This window comes from Nuphar pumila, chromosome 2, assembly GCF_984573655.1.
Source record: "Nuphar pumila chromosome 2, dmNupPumi1.hap1.1, whole genome shotgun sequence".
In the NCBI taxonomy this organism is placed as follows: domain Eukaryota; kingdom Viridiplantae; phylum Streptophyta; class Magnoliopsida; order Nymphaeales; family Nymphaeaceae; genus Nuphar; species Nuphar pumila.
In genome coordinates, this window is record NC_143250.1 from 137622330 (window position 1) to 137644382 (window position 22053).

The following is a 22053-nucleotide window of genomic DNA, read 5'->3' on the forward strand; positions in this document are numbered from 1 at the left end:
TCTAGTATTACCGGCCATATTTCAGGTCCAAATTCGATCATCCATCATCAAATCTTATACGGATCAGGATTAAGATTTAGAGATCTAATGCACAAAAATTGAATCTAACATCAAATCTTATACGGATCAATGGGTCTGGTTGATATTGGGTACCTGCCTCTCTCTGATCCCGAATTATTGGGCATGGGAAGGAAAAACGCTAGCCTGAATAATGTTCTGGTTGACCCAAATCCAATTCGAGCAATATGCCAGCCGAGTTTGAGTCATGATTTTTGGCAAGTACCCAACCCTAGTATTTTATATGTACTTTTAATAAAAATGAAATTTTAAATAATATGTGGGTTCTGGTTTGGGATTTAATTTTTATGACCCAACAAAACCCAAACTAGGATCCAGCCATTTGTGTTTTTGGGAGGGTTCTGGCATACCCTAATGGGTTGGGTACCCTACCCGTTAAAAACAAGTGAAAATAGTTATATTGTATGGCTAATGTGAAGCCAGATGGGTCTGATCCAAATCCATTTGTAAATAGTAATAAGTTTCTAACTTTTCATGCACTCAATTAATTATCTTTTTTAGTTTTCATAAAATTAATATAACTAATTAGGTAAATAGTAATAGTTACCAAATTACTATGCAATAATTAAAATTTAAAATTTTTATATTATTAAAATTAATAAATAATTAGGCCCATCGAGCCGGCCCAGAATCCCGCAGGCCCAGCCCACAATATAATGAGCCGGGTGTCCAACCGATACTTAATGGGCCCAGACCTAAAACCTTGGTTCAAACCCAGCCCATAGCTGACCGGGTGGGATTGGATCATAGGCAGACCCGTTCCGTTGCCCACCCCTAGAGTATTTGTCAAATTAGGACTCGTTCTGAGATGCGGAGAGTCCAAACTCTGTCAGGAACGGTGAACCCCTTCGGATTGGAAATCGCGTACGGTCTAGGATTTGCCATCTATAGCATCACCACCACTCACCGATCAATCTAACCGGTCGACGGCCGCACGACAACCGGAGAGAGAGATGGCGGAGAACGCCGGCGAAGAATCACAAGACGGACGGAGGCAAGACGCTGCGGATTTGCTCTTAGAGTGGCTTCCCTTCTTATCCGAAGGCCTCTGCAAACGATGCACAACGTTGTTGAGCACCCGCCTTCAAAATTTGGCTTCTGGTTTGTGCCCTCTGCTCCTCTTCTATCGTTTCTTCATGATCAACAATTGGCTTCTTCGATATTTTTTTTTCTTATTGGATTGGGACGTATGTCTGCTTTCTGTTAGGAAATTTCGATGGCCTGCAATCACCGAACAGTGGGCGTGGAAATTATTCGGATCCTCGATCTCGGGTTCCTGAAAGAAACAATGGAAGCTACTCCAACAGAAGATCCGGCAGAGGTTAGTAGCTTTATTTATCTGAGGAAGCGGAGCATCTGAATAAACCTTTCCATTCACTTTCGTTTTTTTAATATAATTTTGTTCTTGGTGATGGTGTTATCTTGGATTATCTCAGATTTTCCTGTTTTCCCCTCCTTTTTAGAAAATTCAGATGGTAAGCGTGATAATTATACAGGGGCGCACTCCGAGAGCTCTGAGAACCCCCATCTGCAGAATAATTCTAATGGAAGATCGAGTAGAGGTTGTTCTATTATATTGGTGATTTTTTTCGCGCTATTTTTCTCTTTTCTTTTTTTTTGGGCTGTTGTTATATATGTATTTCTTTGTGGGTTTTGATATAGAAAAGTAATATTGTCCATTTGGGCTTATTTTTATAACTTTAGGACATTTGAGTGGCTATGCAACGTCAAACGGTAGTGATAGAGGTTCCTCCAAATCCCACTCCGTGGGTTCTGCGAAGTTTGATTCATTGGAGAAAAATTCTTCGGGTTTTGCTGATAAGCTGCGTGGACATTCAGCCAGTAGCTCAAGTAGGGCCTATTTTCCGGGCAGATCATCGTGGGTTGATCATCCTATTAGTGAGGTTGCTTCAAAGAACAGAAATGGTGATCAAGATGATGATGCTCACAGTTGTGAAGGGGACGAAGTTCTTGGTCGTAAAAATCAAGAAAATTCTCTCTCTAGAGAAGAAAGGGAGCGCATTCGATTTCTTCAAGTTGGCCGAAAGAAGGACTTTGTCTACATGGAAAATGTTGATGGGAAGATGGTCAATGTTCTTGAGGGCTTAGAGCTCCATACTCGAGTGTTTAGTGCTGCTGAACAGAAGAAAATTGTGGATTTTGTTTATAATTTGCAATATTTGGGGCGCAAGCGAAAATTGAGTGGTGTGTTTATTTCTTTTCTTCCATTTGATCCTTCTATTCTCATGTTAGTGTGATGATTTGGACAAGATGTGCTTAAACTATATTTTCTAATATATTTGTAACTCATGAGATCAAGTTGCTTTATATAATATGATGGTAGTTGGTTTCTATTCTACTGCATACAAATAGCCATGTTCTTCTATTACAGTAGGATGAGTCCAAATAATTAGATTTGATTGTGTGCTCCCTCACCATCAATGTAGCAAAGAAGCAGTGGATATTCTAACTCTTTGTTTTTTGGTATATTCTTTGTTAGTCTTTCTCGTCCATACTTGTTTATATACTGAAATTTCTCTTGGACCTCTTTTAGCTTTCATTCCTTTATAAGATTTCAAAAGCTTGATTGATTACAATTGTATATTTAAATTTATTGAACGTTGAATAGTTTGAGAGGTAAAACATGACAACTATGTAGCTTATAAGACATGAACACATTGCCATAAACATATGACCTTCTTTGAGGCTTTATTTTACATGCTCTTGTGACTTCTCTAAAAAGTCTTTGAAATGTAATACTTGTGCTGTGCTTCGTTTGACTACCAATTTTAGTAAGATGTTGCAGTAACATAAAAATGGATAAATGTAGCAATTAAAAATATCCATCTTGCCTTCTAGAAGTGCCGCTAGGATTTAGTGGTACAAGAGCTTATGCTATTCAGGCTTGGCTCATTAAGGGTGAATCCCTGCTCGTGCTCGGTTCTGGAGCTCATCATGAGCAGAGCCAAGCTCCATGAGTCGATCAGGAGCTGTTTTTTTTTTTCAAAAAAAAAAAGTGATATGTATTGACGAGCCTACATGAGTTGAGCTGAACACCCCTTTTCCATGGTCGGCTTATATATAATTTTGCCAAGCTCACTTTACAACCTGTTTTGGGCAAGCCAAACACGCCAAGTTCACAAACAGCTCATCTCATATGCCAGCCCTATTTATCAGGGCTAAGGTTGATACAAATCAAATATAGCCACATTGATATAGTGGATAATAGAGTCCAATCATTCTAGGGAATTGATAGAGGGAGTTTGTCATTGAGGATACTTATCCATTATGTCACAAGTTGCTTGTAGTGTTAGCTTTGCATGCATGCTTCCTAATTAACTTGATAAGTATGATAAAATGAGAAAATTTGTTGTTATCATAATCAGTTGGTATATCCCATTTAGGGTACAGGTATTGGTATCAATTTCATGATTGTATGTAAATGGGAGCTCTTGGACCTTATTTTGTTTGGTCTAGTACCAGTTTAAGTAGTTATCTACAACTCGAATTGCTTGACTCAGCTCCCATATTAGCGAATGCTTGAGTTCATCATAATTTCTTAAGCTCAGTGAATATAGTCTTCAAATTCCTACCCCATAATTTATTCTTAATAATTTTATTCATTTAAACTGGGTGTCTTGCATTGTTCAAGTTCAACTATTGGTATTGGATTCTTAAGCTAGTTCAATTCAAGTGGCTTATATTTTGTGTTGGTAACCGGACCTTCATGTGCTGATTAATATTGGTAAATAAAGAAAAAATTTGATGCTGATTTGGTTTTTACTAAATTATTTGAGTGACTTGGTTCATTGCAACAAAATATTTACATATGGATGTAAATATTTGAGAGATTTTTTAAATCACAATAGACGTTTCCAGTCTGCCTTCGGTGCAGGATTGTCCAACTCGAGTTGGACTGCTGTCAATCCTCCCAATGATGGTTTGTGATGATTACAATGGGAATCTATACTTGATTACTTTGTTTCTTTGTAAAAAGTTCAGACTATTTTTCCTTGGTTTTCTTTCTTCAGGGGTTGATTGGGCCATTTGGCAATATTTTTTGAGTAATTTTAAGAATTAAGAGCCGGTTTGATGTTTTGTGGGGTATTAGGTGGTCAGCTAAGTGAGTACAGTTCAAATGAAAAATGGAGTCTATGCAATTGAGAAACACGGAGGAAGATGATCTGGTAGAATTAGATTTGTAAAAAAGAACCACAATTTCACGTATCTGTCCATTATAAGGTTCCTTGATATTTTTTTGAATGACCACTATAAGGTTACTTTGATATTATTTAATACTATGATATACTTCATTAGCTTAAGCTCTCTATAGGAGGAGGAATATTACAAAGGCATATATCATTGTAGTCCACTACTAAAAGTCTACAAATGGTGATGAGGTCATCGATGGGTAATTTAGATTTCAAAAAGGTAAAAGCATTTTCCCCTGTTTGCTTGAGTTCATTTAAATCCCTCCATTCTCTGAGTTGTGGCTGTGGAGTTGAGAGTTGAGGGATCACAAATAATCTGATTAGAAGTAATCTGGCACCTCAGGCCAAAATTACATTGTCTTAAGCTAAAATGGGATCTTAAATCCCTCAAAATTGGTATTCTAAGATCACCAGTTTTGAATTGCTTAGATCTCTGTGTTGGGCCCACTTGGATATTTGTCCTAGGTCTCTAATCTAAGGCCATCCAAACTCACCCTGAGTGTAGCTTTAAGCAATGGATAAGGCATTATTCAATGGTTAGATTACTAGCAAAAACAGTGTCAGCCACCAAGACCAACACCACTGAAGAACTGTTGTAACTGATATTGACATGCAAGTACAAACCAAAGGATCTGCTGAAGTTTATACTCCTAACATGACTAAGCATTTGATAGATGTCTATTCATTTTTTAGTTGGTGATTGTTTGTTACCATGCTTTATCTTTTGGCGAATGGATGCCAGGCTGCAAAAATATTGAGTACCAAATTTCCGGCCACTATCATTTCAAGCGTAGTGGGTAAATCTTCAAAATTGTCTTGTTCTTTTATCATGATAAATGATAATTTGATGCTATAATCAACATCACATAGAATCCACAGCATGTTCTCACTAGTTTTCAGTATAACCCAGGTATCTTTATCATCATTCTGTTCTATGGGAAAAATCATTATTAAACTCCATGATCTCTTATTATGTTCATAAAGCGAGGAATCTTAAAAAAAAAAAAAAACTTAGATTTTTAGAAAGATAAATATGATTACAGAGCCTTTAATTTAGTTCAATATTGTTCTTGAGCTTCCAAACTGAACTTTTAGATTTTTTAGAAAGATGAATATGATTACAGAGCCTTTAATTTAGTTCAATATTGTCCTTGTGCTTCCAAACCCCGGAATCACCACCTTTTGCAAAAACAAGTGCAAAACTACTTTTTTTTAATTACTAATGTTTTTCCATCTCACCACCTCACCACCACCAAACCCCGGAATCACCACCTTTTGCAAAAACAAGTGCAAAACTACTTTTTTTTAATTACTAATGTTTTTCCATCTCACCACCTCACCACCACCAATTCTTTGCCGCTATCACCATCACAACCACCACTACCATTGCCACCACCACTTCTTTACTGCTGTCACCATCACAACCACCACTAACATTGCCATCACCAGTACCACCACCACATTTCTTCACCATCACTGCCACCACTTCATCACCACCACCATCACTACCAACACCCCACCACCACTACTATCATTGCGTCCTCCATCATCACTACCACTATGGGTGAGCATCAGGCCAGGCTGCGGGCCAACAAGGGCCAGCCAGCGGCCTGTATATATATATATTATATATATAATATTATATATATATTATATATTGTATATAATGTAATAGGCCTGGCCCGGCCTGACCCAAACCGATTAGGCCCGCGGGCCTAACGGGTGGGCCCTGGGCCAGGGTTTTCCCAACAGGCCCACCCGGTCCATTAGCGGGCTGGGCCGACCCGATGCTCATCCCTAACTACCACCATTACCGCTTCCATCATCATCACCACCATCACTATTACCATCACCACCATAGTTGGCTTGCCTAGTAACTCTGTAAAAATCATTTAGGGTCTAACTCATGATCATCATGACTTGGCGAGTCGACTTGAATGACTGGGTTCTTTATTTTTTTTATAAATTCTTTAAAAATTTAATAAACATTTATAATATTCAAAGAAATAAATGAATATAATAATTAAAAATAAAAGAACATCATGGTTAATGTTGTAGAGGGATATGGAAGCATTGTTCTGCTTAAATTTCATCACTTTTGCTTTCCCAAATGTTAGCATCATAGTTACTAGGAAGCAAAATGGATACGAGAAGCGATGAGTGAAGCGGAAGAGGGAAGTGAGTATTAAATAGAAGTATGAAGCATGAAGCAAGATTCATTTTGGAAGTGATTGTGGACGTGTGTGAAGCAAAAAATGGAAACGTGAAGGAAACAAGTGGGAAGCTAGGGGAAAACATAAGATATAAATATTAACATGAAAGACACAAAAAACAAGGGGGAAATGATAGGAATCAAGTAGGAAATGAAAGGGATGCGATAGGGAAGTGGTTTAAGAAGAGAGTGGGAAGTGCGCTTCCCCCCCTAGGGAAGCACTTCAAGTAACTATGCTTAAAACTATTGCTACTCCTGGCCTAGCTCATGCTTTTTTCTTGAAAAGCATATACTTGTCACATGTGTGTGTGTGTTTCTTAATAACAGTGTGTGCATGTATGTTCCTTGATAAGTTATGAATTAAGGCATCATCTATTAAGATTCATGTAAATTTTTTGCATATAGTCTGTAGTCTATACACCAAGACTTCCCACGGGGTGACCCATGCCAATACTGCTATCATCCAAGCATGCTTAACATAGAATTCTGATAGGATTCAATGCATTTGTGCTTGTATTGCGTCATATATTTGTAACATAAATATACATCCAAGATACTTGTAGGTACTTTTATGTGTTCTGCATTCTCTTTGTGTTTTTTATTATTATCTTATTTTATATTTTGACTAGGCTATCCCTGAGATGACCAACTAGATGTTAAAGAGGGTAGTTTGAGTAGCCAATAGAAGTGGATAGTCAAGCTAGCCATTAGATCCATCTCAAACAGTTAGTAGAAGAAATCATACTATTTGTTAGAATCTCTTCTATACATTTGTTTTATTCTTGTATAAAGAGAGTGTGTGACTACTCTTTGTCATCTCTATTCAAATAATTTTCAGTTATAATGAAATATTATTCTTTTCATTCAATTTAATATACTTCAGTTCAATTTTAAGTTTGTTTTCATGTTTAGTGTATGTTTCAGTACATCATCTACTTCTACAAGCGAGGTTATTTGTGCATATACTGAACAGCAAAATCACATGATTATCTTACAAATTATCAACTGGTACAAGAAGTGTATTCTTCTAGGCATGTTTGTACATTTTATAGGAGATTTTTTTTTTGGTATTTTGCCATAATGATGTCAATTCAACTAGTTTTTTTTTAAATTTTAACAGTTTGGTTTTCTTGTTCATGAAGATTGTGAATATTTATAAGTTAAATGTTTGTTAGTAGTTTATTTGCATTTAACAAGTTTGCAATGTATGGTTGTTTGATGATTTGCAGAACGCACATATTCAGAACCACGCAAGTGGATGCGTGGGAAAGGTCGGGTGACAATGCAATTTGGTTGCTGCTATAATTATGCAACGGTAAAACTGATATAACAAATTAAAATTTATTTTTTTGTGATAATTAATAATATATTCTAATCTATTTTCATTCGTAGGACAAAGATGGAAACCCTCCTGGTATCATTCGAGATGAAGAAGTAGATCCCATTCCATCATTATTTAAAACTATGATCAAGAGACTAGTTGGATGGCATGTTCTTCCTCCGACTTGCATTCCTGATAGTTGCATTGTTAATATTTATGACGAAGGAGATTGTATTCCGCCTCACATTGACCATCATGATTTCGTGAGACCTTTTTGCACTGTTTCATTCATGTCTGAATGCAATATCCTTCTCGGTGTAAACCTGAAAATAGTAGGGCCAGGTGAATTTTCAGGTCCAGTTTCAATACCTTTACCAGTTGGGTAAGTTTATTTTCTATATGCCAATGCATTTATGTTTCATTTTTTTTCAATGTGCTTAACAAATTATGCAAAATCCATGATTAAGTAGTTCTCTCTCTCTCTCTCTTGTGCACACATGCATGCGTGTGATGCAATAGGCAAATACATTAAGCATGTTGAAAATGACTTCTCTATATCAAATGCTTTTATCTTTTTTTTGTCTATATTTCTCTACAATATTTGATAAACTTGTTTTAAGTTTTTTATATGAAACATTGTGCTGTTCTCTAATGTTGTAAAAAGTGTATTGAAGCCAATATTAGAAGGGTTTAAGATATGGGTGTGTTGGACTGTATTGTATCATAAGATACAATGAAAAAGTTTAAAAAATTTAAAACTTAAAACCTAAAAAAACAGTAAAATTTGAATAAAAAAATTTAAATGCTAAAACTATGAGATATCATTTAAACCTAGATTTGCAACGCTAGAACATGTTAAGTAAGAAGGAAGAATTGACAAAACAAAATAATTACTATAACATGTCATGAAATAATGTGGATCTCGATGCACTCCAAAAAGAGCTCAAGTGTTGAAACATAATGCATTTGAACAAGACCATAACAACAAAGGTGAAGTACATTGAATATGAATGAATATGTTTATTAATAAAAATACAAATAAAATACAAAAAGAATAACTTAAATTCCTCACTACATGACTCTTAAAACACACATGAAATACCTAATACTACCCATCACTCTCCCAAACTATAAAAGGACTCACCCACCCACATATATATACAGGCAAAAGAGTAGAAGAGAGAAAGATTAAAGGAGAGAGAGGCTTTCTGACCGTTGAAAACTAGTCCAACGATTAAAATTCTAACAGTTGGACTAGCCTCCAACGACTAGACATAATCAACCAAGGTTGACTAAGGCCCAATCCTAATCAACCTAGGTTAACCAAATATGTAATATATGTATTTATTATATATATTATATAAATATATATATATATATATACATATTATATATATAAACATATGTACATACGTATATACATATAAAAGTACATTCATCTTAACACTCCCCATCAATCTTAAAGTAACTCAATGTAAGTTTGTAATTACAATAAGAAGAAACCCATTACATAACAAATTCTTCATCAAGTTATTCTATTTAGTGCTTCTTTAAAGGGGGCTTTGACTCTTCAGTCATATGCTGCAATATACGGAGAATCTTTAGGATCTCCAATATCATCATTTCTTAAGAAAAACCTGAAAAATAGCACAAAACAAGAGCAATCTAACAAGAAATAGTTCTACATACTTGTATGTATTATGGAGAGACGTGTAAAAGTGTCTTTAAAAGAGACACCATAATCAAGACCCAAAGTTCTTGATAAAAAGCGTGTGCACAAGAACACAATAAGAACACTTAGAACACTCGTGCATGAAGGCACAACCCACGATGGCTCACAAATGCACTAAGGCATAAAAAGAATAAGAAAACTCTTATTAAAAATACTTGGGCTTTGACCCAAAGCCTTAATAGTTACAAGGGGAGAACCCCTATTTATAACCAACATGAAGGGGCCTTGGAGGGGCTCCATTCATAGACGTTGGAGCCCCTCCAACGGTCACAAATGTGACCGTTGGAGGGGCCCAACGTCTATTTGAGTGAGCCCCCCAAGGTACCTTTTGGTACAAAAGCAAAAAGTAAAAAATAAAAAAGAAAGAAAAGAAAAGAAAAGAAAAGAAAATAAAAAATAAAAAATAAAAAATAAAAAATAAAAAATAAAGATTACAATCACATTCATGAAAATGAATGTGCGTAAAACTGTGGAAATGACTAAACTACCCCTATGGCTAAAATAAAAATATATATATATTTTATATCAATGTCACAGAGACTCGGCAAAACATATGCCGCACCCGCGTCGACGAGACGCGACGCGGGTGCGGCACCGGGTGCGGTCAACACGACCCTGGGTGCGGTCAACGCACCCAGGGTCATTTTTGTCCACGATTTGGGCGTAAAAAAAAAAAAATTCCCCGATGAAAAGGAGGATTAGGGCAAATTTTTTTTTGCCCTAATCTCTCCTCTCTCCCCCTGAGCTTGAGCTCTCTCCCAGCTCCGCCGCCGCCGCCCCAGCTCATCCTCTCCTTTCGCAGGTACCCTCTCTCACTCTCTTCTTGGGTCGGCAGGGGAGGGGCCGAGCACCCCCCCCTCAGTCTTTTGTTGGGTCGGCAGGGGAGGGGCTGAGCCCCCCCTGCTCCCTCATTTTTCGGCACAGGAGGGGTTTTTTTTGGGTCGACAGGGGAGGGGCCGAGCCCCTCCCCCATGTGTTGTTTATTTTGGGTCGACAGGGGAGGGGCTCAGCCCCTCCCCCATGTGTTGTTTTTTTTGGGTCGACAGGGGAGGGGCCGAGCCCCTCCCCCATCTGTTGTTTTTTTTTGGGTCGACAGGGGAGGGGCCGAGCCCCTCCCCCATGTGTTGTTTATTTTGGGTCGACAGGGGAGGGGCTCGGCCCCTCCCCCATGTGTTGTTTATTTTGGGTCGACAGGGGAGGGGCCGAGCCCCTCCCCCATGTGTTGTTTATTTTGGGTCGACAGGGGAGGGGCTCAGCCCCTCCCCCATGTGTTGTTTTTTTTGGGTCGACAGGGGAGGGGCCGAGCCCCTCCCCCATCTGTTGTTTTTTTTTGGGTCGACAGGGGAGGGGCCGAGCCCCTCCTCCATCTGTTTTTTTTTGGGTCGACAGGGGAGGGGCCGAGCCCCTCCCCCATCTGTTTTTTTTTTGGGTCGGCAGGGTAGGGGCTGAGCCCCCCCCTGCTCCCTCTGTTTTCAGCAGGGGAGGGGCCGAGCCCCCCTCGCTCTCGCTCTCTTGTTGGGTTGGCAGGGGAGGGGCCGAGCCCCCCTCGCTCTCGCTCTCTTGTTGGGTTGGCAGGGGAGGGGCTGAGCCCCCCCTTCTCCCTGTGTTTTCGAATTGATTTGAAAATTGTAATGTATTTTTTTTTGTGTTTTCAGGATAAAAATGACGGACAAAGGGAAAGGACTTGCGTCATCCTCATCCCAACATGCGAGTTCTGCTGCTAGTTTTGCTGATAGTTGCAGTGGGATTGATGATGTGGGGCCACTATGGGTACATGTAGATAAACTCGCAAAAACTGGAGAAGGAGGTGGTGGAAACAAGAGATTTCGATGCAAGCTCTGCGAAAGAGATTTTGTTGGGTCTTACACAAGAGTGAAGGCTCATTTGTTGAAGATACCAGGACATGGCATTTCAGCTTGCAGAAAAGTTGATGAGGCAATGCGAAGACAATACAAGAAAATACAAGAAGAATATGAGAAGAGAAAGGCAATGGCCGATTCTTCTGCAGTCAGTGTGCCATTTGCAAGCCACCAAGAAGATGCTGAAAAAAAAGAAAAGTCAATGTAGGAGGTAGAGGAACGATACAAGCAACATTCAATACATATGGAAGAGAAGAATTGGATAGAAAAGTTGGGAGGTATTTTTATTCTGGTTCACTCCCATTTAATGCGGCTAGAAATCCTTATTGGAAGGATTTAGTAACATCCTTGGCAAATTGTAATTTGAGTGGTTATGTGCCTCCAAGTTCAGAAAAAATACGAACCACACTTCTTGCAGAAGAGAGGGCAAATGTGGAGAGATTGCTAGAAATTAAAAAATATTCATCGGAGCAAAATGGAGTTTCCATTGTGTCTGATGGATGGACAGATATTCAAAGGCGTCCATTAATCAATTTCATTGCTTGTTCGCTTAGTGACCCAATATTCTTGAAAGCAGTTGATGCATCTGAGGAATATAAAAATGCAGAGTATTTGAAGGGATTGTTTATAGAAGTGATAAAAGAAGTGGGTGATCAGAAAGTGGTACAAATCATTACAGACAACGCTCCAGTTTGTAAAAGTGCAGCGTTGAGTTTGGAGAGTGAGTACCCTCATATTTTTTGGACTCCCTGTGTAGCACACAGCTTAAATCTAGCCCTAAAGAGCATATGCAACCCCAAAGAAGAAAAAAATTCACAAACATATGTTTTATGTTCATGGATTGAAGATTTAGAAAGAAATGTCAAAAGCATTAGGAATTTTGTTGTTAACCACCATCGTGCTAATGCTATATTTAATAGGTATTCTGATTTGAAATTGTTGAAGGTCGCTGAAACACATTTTGCGTTCATCATTGTGATGATGAAGAGGATTAAAAGAGTGAAGAATGCTTTGATTAACATGGTGACTGATGAAAATTGGACATTCTATCATGTTGATGATGATATGAAGGCTCAAGAAATTAAGAAATTCATTCTTGATGATGAGTTTTGGGACAAAGTGGTGTACTTCCTTCAATTTACGCAACCTATTTGGGAAATGTTAAGAGAAGTTGATAAGGATGAGCCCATGCTTTACAGAGTTTATGAAATGTGGGATAATATGATTGAAAAAATACAAGCTATAGTTTTCATGCATGAAGGAAAAAATCCTGCATTGGATGATTCCGATTTTTTTAATCATATTCATTCAATTTTAGTCAGAAGATGGGATAAGAGCAACACTCCTTTGCATTGCATGACACATTCTCTTAATCCAAAATATTATGCAAATAAGTGGCGGGCTGGTGGTATTGGTCGTGTCCCTCCAAATTTAGACCCAGAGCTATCAAGACATAGAAATATGTGTATGACAAGACTTTTTCCAGAAGCATATCTTCTACATCAAGTCACACAAGAGTTTGGAAAATTTTCATTTTCGAGATTATATGCACCAGCATTATTCGCGAGAGAAGAAGATAATATAGATCCTATCATATGGTTGTCAACATTTAGATCAGAAACACCTCTTCTGCAACGTCTTGCATTAAGATTGCTATCGCAGCCTGCTAGTTCATCTTGTTGTAAAAGAAATTGGAGCACATATTCTCAAATCCACAACATGAAGAGAAACAAACTCACCAGCAAGCGTGCAGAGGATTTAGTATATGTTCACTCAAATCTTCGATTGCTTTCGCGAAGCAATGATGAATATAGGTACTAATTTGCTCTCTTAGTTATTTGATTATTTCTTAGTTTTCATTTAAATATATTTGTATTGTATTTATCATTTTCAAATTGGGTTTATAATGCAGACAAGGAACATCCAAATTTTGGGATGTAAACCCAGAAGAGTGTGACTTCGAGGGAGAACATGAATTCAACGTAACAAACATGGATTTAGCTGAGCTCAGTATTCCTTCTAATGATGCATTTGATGATGAAGAAGAAAATTATTAGCATCCATTACTTCATCAGGATATACTTTGGTATGTAATTTAGTTCTTTTATGCAATACTTATTTGATTGATATTTAGGTCGATTTATGTAATTGCTTTACTTATTTGATTGATAATTTGATATTTAGGTTGATATATTGCATGCATGATGAATCATATTATGAGTTTATGACAATGTTTACTGTTAAATGTTAAACTGTTAAAACTTCAAAATCATATATATATATATAATTTTTTTTTTACATTTTTGCCCCTGCCACACCCCCGCACCCAGGTTTTTTGGAAGTGCCGAATCCCCGCACCCGCACCCGCACCCGCACCCGCACCCGCACCCATGTGACATATATATATATACATAAGTGGATAGATACATATACATATATATCATATATGTATATGTATCATCCTTTATATATATAAAATATATAAGATTACAAGGTTTCAGTAATATAATTTAACACCCCCCTCAAACTTAGGGCAAGATGACCGAAAGTTTGCCAAGAAGAAAGTTGAAACGAGAAGCACACAACGCTTTGGTGAAGAAGTCTGCCAACTGATATTATGAAGTTACATATGAAAGATCAATGACTCTTTTCAAATATGCTTCACGAACATAGTGATAGTCCATCTCAATGTGTTTGGTACGCTAATGAAATGTGTGATTTTTGGCAATATAAATTGCACTCTTGTCATCACAACAAAGCTTGGTGGACCCTTCTACATTAATCCCCATATCTTCTAATAGTTGATGAATCCACACAATTTTCATGGTAGTCATTGCCATGACTCGATATTCAGCTTCGGTAGAAGATAATGACACTTTCTGTTGCTTTTTACATCACCACGATATCAATGAGTCTCCTAAAAACACACAAATGCCAGTGATGGAGTGACGGTTATTTGGGTTACCTCCCCAATCAGAGTTAGTATAAGCAATTAAATTCAATTCAGATGAAGAGGATAAGAATATTCCCTTATTTAATGACCCCTTTATATATCTGATGATCCGCAAAACTGCACTCATATGAACGGATGTTGGTGCATGTTGAAATTGACTTACGGTATGAACGACATGAAAGATGTCTGGTCTAGTAATACTTAGATACATTAATGATCCCACAAGCTGTCGGTAAGGAGTGAGATCTTCAAGAGGGGTGCCATCATCAATTTTCATTTTGGTTCCCACTATAGCAGGAGTTTCACAAACTTTGTCATCTGTAATACCTGATCTGTCAAGAATCTCAGAAGCAAGCTTAGTTTGAGATAAAAAGTAACCTCTATGAGAATATGCAACCTCAATCCCCAAGAAATATGTAGTCGGACATCTCAAATTTATCTTTTAAAATGGATTTTATGTTCCTAATTCCTTTAGAATCATTACCAGTTATTAATATATCATCAACATACAAGAGTAATATTACTATTCCCGTGTTAGATTTCTTGACAAACAAAGCTGTGTCAGTAAAGCATGAGGAAAAACCATTTTCTAGCATTACGGAGTTAAATCTATCATACCAAGCCTTAGGGGCTTGTTTAAGACCATAAAGAGCTTTTCGTAGACAAATAACTTTTCCTTTAGGAGTCTCCATTCCTGGAGGAGCATCCATATATACTTTTTCGTTTAGGTTGCCATTGAGAAATGCATTTTTGACATCCATTTAATAGATGTTCCATTTTTTGATAGATGCTATGGTGATGAGACATCTGACAATTACCATCCTTGCAACATGAGCAAAGGTTTCTTCATAGTCAATTTCGTATTCTTGACTATATCTCTTAGCTATTAGACAAGCTTTGTATCTTTCAAGAGATCCATCACTCTTGGTTTTGACCTTAAAAACCCATCTACATCCTATGGTTTTCTTACCTTTCGGAAGATCTTGAAATTCCCAAGCCTTAGCCCTTCTTAGGGCTCTAAGTTCATTATCCATAGCTTCTATCCATTCAGGACTTTTTTTAGATTCCTCAAAATTTTTAGGTTCTATATATATGAGTGAATGACACTGAGGCGGGCTCTATCTTTAGGTGAAAATGAATCATAAGAGATAAATCTAGAGGGAGATTTCCTATTTCTCTCAGTTCTTCACAGATTCTTCTCATTTGAGGAGATAGTCCTACTAGTTTCATCGTATTTTTCAATTTCACTTCTAAAAGTGTTTTTGTCTCTATGGGCATATGTGATAGGATCTCTAGATGTTCTTTCATCGGTATGTTGGTGATGAGGTGAGTATAGTAAGATATTATTTTCCTTGGTCTCATTATCGCTTGAGTCATTCTGAGTTGATTCATCATCACTAGTATAATCATTTATGGATAGTAACTCAAACAAAAAAGAATAATCCACATTTTCATCATGAGGTTCATGACTTTCAAAACTGCTAACATTTTTCAGAAAACTCACATTTCTGGATACAAACAATTTGTCGTTTTTAACATCATAGCACTGAAACCCCTTTTGGGTTTCAGAATAACCAAGAAAAGCACATGTGATGGCTTTTGGGAAAAGCTTATCATTTTTATCTGTAAGGACAAAACATTTATATCCAAAATCTCCTAATCTACTATAGTCAGGTTCTTTTGTGTATAATTTTTTAAAAGGAGAAATTTTATTCAAATTTTTAGATGGAAGCCTATTTATGAGATAGACAGATGTGAGAGTCGCTTCGGCCAAAAATTTTTTAAAATGTTTTGCGAGATAAGCAGAGTTTGAGTTGTTTCAATAATATGTCTATATTTACGTTCGGCTAATCCATTTTGTTGGGTGTTTTTGGACAAGATTTTTGATGAAGAATGCCATAACTTTCAAGATAACTCTTGAATTCATTTGAAAGATATTCTCCTCCAGAATCAGTTCTAATGATTTTTAACTTTCCATTGAATTGGTTTAAAATCATCATATGATCAATTTTGAAAGTTATAAAAACTTCATGTTTATGCTTAAGAAAATATATCCAACAATACCTAGTGTAATCGTCAACAAATATCACATAATATAAAAATCCTCATTTTGATAACACAGGTGCCGGTCCCCATACATTGGAATGAACGATTTCAAAAGGTCTTGTTGTAAACATGGATCTTTGATTGAAAGGTAAACTTTTCATTTTTCCAATGAGTGCATTCATTACATATGAAATCACCTTTACAAAGATCTTTAACAAAAGGTAAATAGAAAATTTTAACAATATTGGGATGTCCAAGTCTTTTGTGCCACACATAAATGTCTCTATTTTGGACAACATTACAAAATTGATTCTTAGGAATTTGGAGGAAGTCGACATAGTATAGATCTCCTCTCCTAGAGCCTTCCCCAATCAACCTCCCGGACCGACGATCCTGTATCCAACACTTATTAGATGAGAATTTTATATCACATCCATGGTCCGAGAGTTGAGAGACCGAAAGCAAATTTAAGTTAAGTTTTGGTATGAATTTAATCTTTGGAATAAAAAAAATCTTGTTTTCAAAATTTCTAATTCCTTTAATTTCAAGAGATGATCCATCTGCAGTTGAGACAAAGGACGGAGAAGAATTTTTTGAATATATGGAAAGAGAACGAATACTTGGGGTCATATGAAATGATGCATCCGAATCTAAAAGCCAAGAGGTGTTACCGGGAGGAGAAGAGGTTGACATGACGACTCCGAAAATTCCTCCTTTGAGAAGAGGTTGAAGAGCTTTCACAATTTATTGTAGAGAGAGTGCTCCATTGGAAGAGGATGGCCGTTCTTCCGGTTGAGTTGTGGTAGCCATAATTAGCAATTTTTTCCACTTTGGGCAAATTGGTTTGATGTGCCCAGACTCTTTACAAAAGTGGCAAACTAGTTTGCTATAGCCTTTTTTTTTCACTTTGTCCATTTCCTCCCTGATTTTGATTTTTAAAATGAGGAGGTTTGTAAGTTCTCAAATTATTACCCGGTCTTGAAAGGACGTTTACTCCACTTTCTTCTTGATTAGAGGAGGTTGCAAGAATGCTTAGATTGTTTTTGCAAATGCCCATATGGGTTTCTTCCCCACTTAATTTGGTAATAACATCTTCAATGGAAGGAGACGTGAAAGAAGATAGAAGAGAGGACCAAATTTATTCAAATTCAGGTCTAAGTCCATTTAGGAAGTTAATTAAGTGATCTTCCTGTAATTGCTTATATCTAAGTTCATTAGCTTCGCCACTCCGTTTGGGCTCAAGCATCACAAGCTCATCCCAAATAGAGGATAATTCAGCAAAGTATTCTCGAATAGACATCTTATTTTGTTGTAGGGTGAAGGCCCTCTTTTGAAGATAGTACTTGTGAGACAAGTCTCTTGAAGTATACATCTTCTCAAGATATTGCCAAGCTTTGGATGTTTTTTGAATTTGATGATGTTGGCATTGATCTTGGTTTCAATGGATGAGAAGATCCAAGATAGGATCTTAAAATTTCTCATTTCACATTCCTCATGTTTCTTTGAATATTCTTCAAGAGTCTTTTGTCTCTCTTCACCTTCAAGGATTTTTATTTCTCCTTTTTCAACCATCATGATTTTTGGTTCGGGTTCCGGCATTGAACTATGAATATATCCCCAAAGCTCTTTTCCTTTGATATAGGCTTCCTTGAGCCATTGAGTTTAAACCCAAGGGGGAAGTGAGTCTTTTTCGCCCATTATAGAGGAGAGAATGTGAAAAAGGTATATACCACAATAGAAATCTAGATCTTACTTGATGAAGAAAACTTCTAAAATATTGAACGAATGAACGGATCAACACCAATCTCCAAAAACTTGAAGGCACATTTTTCGAGTCACCCAAGAATGTGAAGAACCACATGATCTTCCTTCTTCAAACCTTGCTCTGATACCATGTAAAAGTGTCTTCAAAAGAGACACTATAATCAAGACCCAAAGTTTTTGATAAAAAGGGTGTGCACAAGAACACAATAAGAACACTTAGAACACTCGTGCACAAAGGCACAACCCACGATGACTTACAAATACACTAAGGCATAAAAAGAATAAGAAAACTCTTATTAAAAATACTTGGGCTTTGACCCAAACCCTTAAGAGTTAAAAGGGGAGAACCCCTATATATAACCAACATAAAGGGGCATTGGAGGGGCTCCATTCATAGACCTTGGAGCCCCTCCAACAGTCATAAATGTGACCGTTGGATGGGCCCAATGTCTATTTGAGTGGCCCCCCCAAGGTACCTTTTGGTACAAAAGCAAAAAGTAAAAAATAAAAAAGAAAGAAAAGAAAAGAAAAGAAAAGAAAATAAAAAATAAAAAATAAAGATTACAATCACATTCATGAAAATGAATGTGCGTAAAACTGTGGAAATGACTAAACTACCCCTATAGCTAAAATAAGAAAATATATATTATATATATATATAAGTGGATAGATACATATACATATATATCATATATGTATATGTATCATCCTTTATATATATAAAATATATAAGATTACAAGGTTTTGGTAATATAATTTAACAAGAGGATGGGCAACTACACAAAAATACAACATATAAGAAATGTTAATAAGACAATTTACCACTTTTTAGAAAAAATCATTAATTTTGAGAGAAAATATGTAATGCCCCAAAATTTCGAACTTGTGAACTTTTAGAATGACTTGAAAAATACTAGAAAATCCTTTATTTTTTTGGAGTTTTTGTTTTAATGAATCAGTGAAAACGATTTTTGAGAAAAGACAAGTTGACAACCTTGGGTGCATTAGCGTAAAACCTTCATTTCACAAAAGATTTGTATCTTCGTAATAGCATTTAGAAACCATATGCATTAAAAGATAATATCAAGTTTATACAAAATGGGATTTCTCGAAGAAACCCTTATACAAAATTCAAAACCCAAACGACGTATCCAGGACGCGTAATGCCAGTAGAAACAGTGGGATCTTGAAGCCATCTTGCAATCGTGCCATCACCTATCGCATAATCCTAATAATCACCTATACCTATAAGATGAGTCAATTTCATGAAAAACTGGTAGGTGTACAAATATGACAATATAGAACAATTCTAGCATGTGCATTTAATTCATACATGATACACAATTCAATAAGTAGTGTGAACAAATCTAGCATATGCATTTAATTCATACATGATATGCAATTCAACAAATAATGTGAACAAATCTAACATATGCATTTAATTAATACATGATATGCAATTCAACCAGTAACATGAACATAATAACTTTGTTTTGATATTAGCTGTCCTACGGGTACACACATGTGCGAAACATAGAAACAATTGAGACTAATCTGGGTGTTTATTATGCGATGTATTTTCGATACTCCGAGTAGTTAGCTCAGTCCTCTCCTAAGGGGACGACAGATGACAGAGAGAGGATTCCCTGAAGGCATACGTGGCAACGAATGCATCCAACTTCTGTAGAAGTTCATGAGATCTAACACCTAGGATAATCTCTAATTGTCCCGTCCCCTAATTTGGATGATTGGAGACACCGAGTCATTTGTCCGAGGAGTGGTTGTTAACAACCTGTCTATCAGAGTTTTTGTACCAATCCATCATTTTCCTTAACGGAAACAAGAGGCGAATGGGTGTGTTAGGTTTTATTTAATTGATGATCCATTCTATATGCTCTGGACTTTCAAACCAGCTCGAGCATCTTGCCTGTGAAGGCGATCATCACCATTATGTGATTTCAATAATGTGCCATTCACATGCTTCGAGGTTACCACAAACCTCTCATCTAATCATCGTAGTACTAACATGTCGTGCCTATCTAAAAGTACGACTACAATGAGAGGGGTATTTGTTTATCAAAAGAAACCCCAACTTAATGTTTCGTAAAAGAAATGATGCAACTATTTAGTTTGACATGATCTGGTCTTTTCAACTATTTTTATAATATTGTGCAATTTGCACTATATGAGATTACCACGAATCTCTCATCCAATTATCATAATATCAACATATTGTGTATGTCTTACGATAGTGCTGGGTTTCTCAACAAAAACCCCGCTCAACCACATGCTCATGCCCCCAATCGGGGTTATCTGAATCATATCGAAATCTCAAACCGAAGTTTGTAAAACATTTCTCCCAATTACGCCGACTTGGGAAAGCTTAGTTGCAATTTCGCAACCTATAAGCATGCAGGCTTTGCTTTGCAAAACTACACATTTGGGAGGTTGGATTCTCGCAAGGAATCTTTTTCCTTTAAAACTCTAGCATCCATGCGCAAACCCATATCTTTTGAAAAAGAGCGAGTAGAGAATAGGTAGGATAGGATACGCTCTTGCGTGTCCTACGAGGTTGCATTTATGTAAGAATAATACATATATTACAATGTAAGCCTGTACACATTACAACGCGATGACAAAGTATAAAGCAAGACTTGATGTGCAAAACCGCACATCGAGCTAAATAAGTGTGTAAGCAGTGCACGAGGTACGAAATCGTACTTCAGCTAAATAAATGCATAAGCAGTAGCCTGTGCACTAAAGATCAACGACAAAGTAAATGACATAAAGGAAAGATGACAAGGATCGCAAAACTGCATCCTTGAATTAAATGCGTAAGCAATAACCTGTGCACTAAAGTGCGACGTCAAAGTAAATGACATAAAAGAAAAGGGACAAGGATCACAAAACCGCGTTCTTGAATTAAATGCGTAAGCAGTAGCCTGTGCACTAAAGCGCGATGGTAAAGTAAATGATATAAAGGAAAGAGGACAAAGATCGCAAAATTGCGTCCTTGAATTAAAAGGGTAATGTATATATATGTTTATATATTGTTTAATTCACAAGTTTTAAGATTTGTCCTTTATTGTCCATTGTGCAACTTTTCCCTACCTCGGAGATTATTGGAGTTGCTGACGTTTCTGGGTGTAGGTGATAAAAGGCTCGTGCGACGGGAGGCGTGCAGAATCTGTTGCGCCGATGGGGTGCTTGCACTGTATAAAAACGTTTCTTTAATAAAAGAAGTGTCGACCCGCACTAGGGGTCAAATCTGAAGAGAAGGGAAGGGCAGGGCTGTGCCCCTGCCCGACAAACTGACAGTGAGAGGGAGGAGGGCAGGGGTCGTGCCCTGCCTTGCTGGCCTAACCTTAAGAGGGGCGCTTCATGCCCACCGACCTGACAGAGGAAGAGGAAGGGGCAGGGGGCACGCCCTTGCCTGTTGGCCAGACAGAAGGAAGAGGAAGGGGACAGGGGTCGCGCCCCTGCCCGTCGACCTGACAATAGAAGAGGAAGGGGGTAGGGGCGCTGCCCCTACCTGCCTGCCTAACCGAAGAAGGGGAAGGGTGTGGGAGCGTAGCCCCGACCTGATAGAAGAGGGAGGGGGCAAGGGCGCAACCCCTGCCCATCTACCTGACAAAAGAAGAGGCGGCGGGGCCACGCCCCTGCTTGTCAGCCTGAAAGAGGAGGCGGTAGGGCCGTCACCCCTACCTGCTGTTCGGAAAACCTAGGTGGCAGCAGGAGGGAATGCCCTCCTACCGTGTCCTGAGAGAGAGAGAGAGAGAGAGAGAGAGAGAGAGAGAGAGAGAGAGAGAGTAGGGAAGAGGGCGGCACCCCTCCCTTGCAAAACGAAAACAGAGAGAGAGATAGCAGGGAAGGGGGT

General features: G+C 37.7%; 1 protein-coding gene across 4 annotated transcripts in view; it reads left to right on the forward strand.

Moving 5' to 3' along the window:
- Nucleotides 1-888: 888 nt before the first annotated feature.
- LOC149847273 (2-oxoglutarate (2OG) and Fe(II)-dependent oxygenase superfamily protein) overlaps nt 889-22053 on the forward strand; it is a 49486-nt gene continuing 28321 nt past the window's right edge. For 2 of the 4 annotated variants that reach the window (XM_089996890.1, XM_089996891.1), the window contains exons 1-6: nt 900-1179; nt 1286-1399; nt 1542-1640; nt 1783-2283; nt 7731-7816; nt 7894-8204. In XM_089996890.1, coding sequence (XP_089853016.1) covers nt 1032-1179; nt 1286-1399; nt 1542-1640; nt 1783-2283; nt 7731-7816; nt 7894-8204 — 1259 coding nt within the window. In that variant the 5' untranslated portion in view covers nt 900-1031. Of the gene's footprint in view, nt 1180-1285; nt 1400-1541; nt 1641-1782; nt 2284-7730; nt 7817-7893; nt 8205-22053 lie in introns of all 4 variants that reach the window. The other 2 variants (XM_089996888.1, XM_089996889.1) reach the window with 2 other exon arrangements.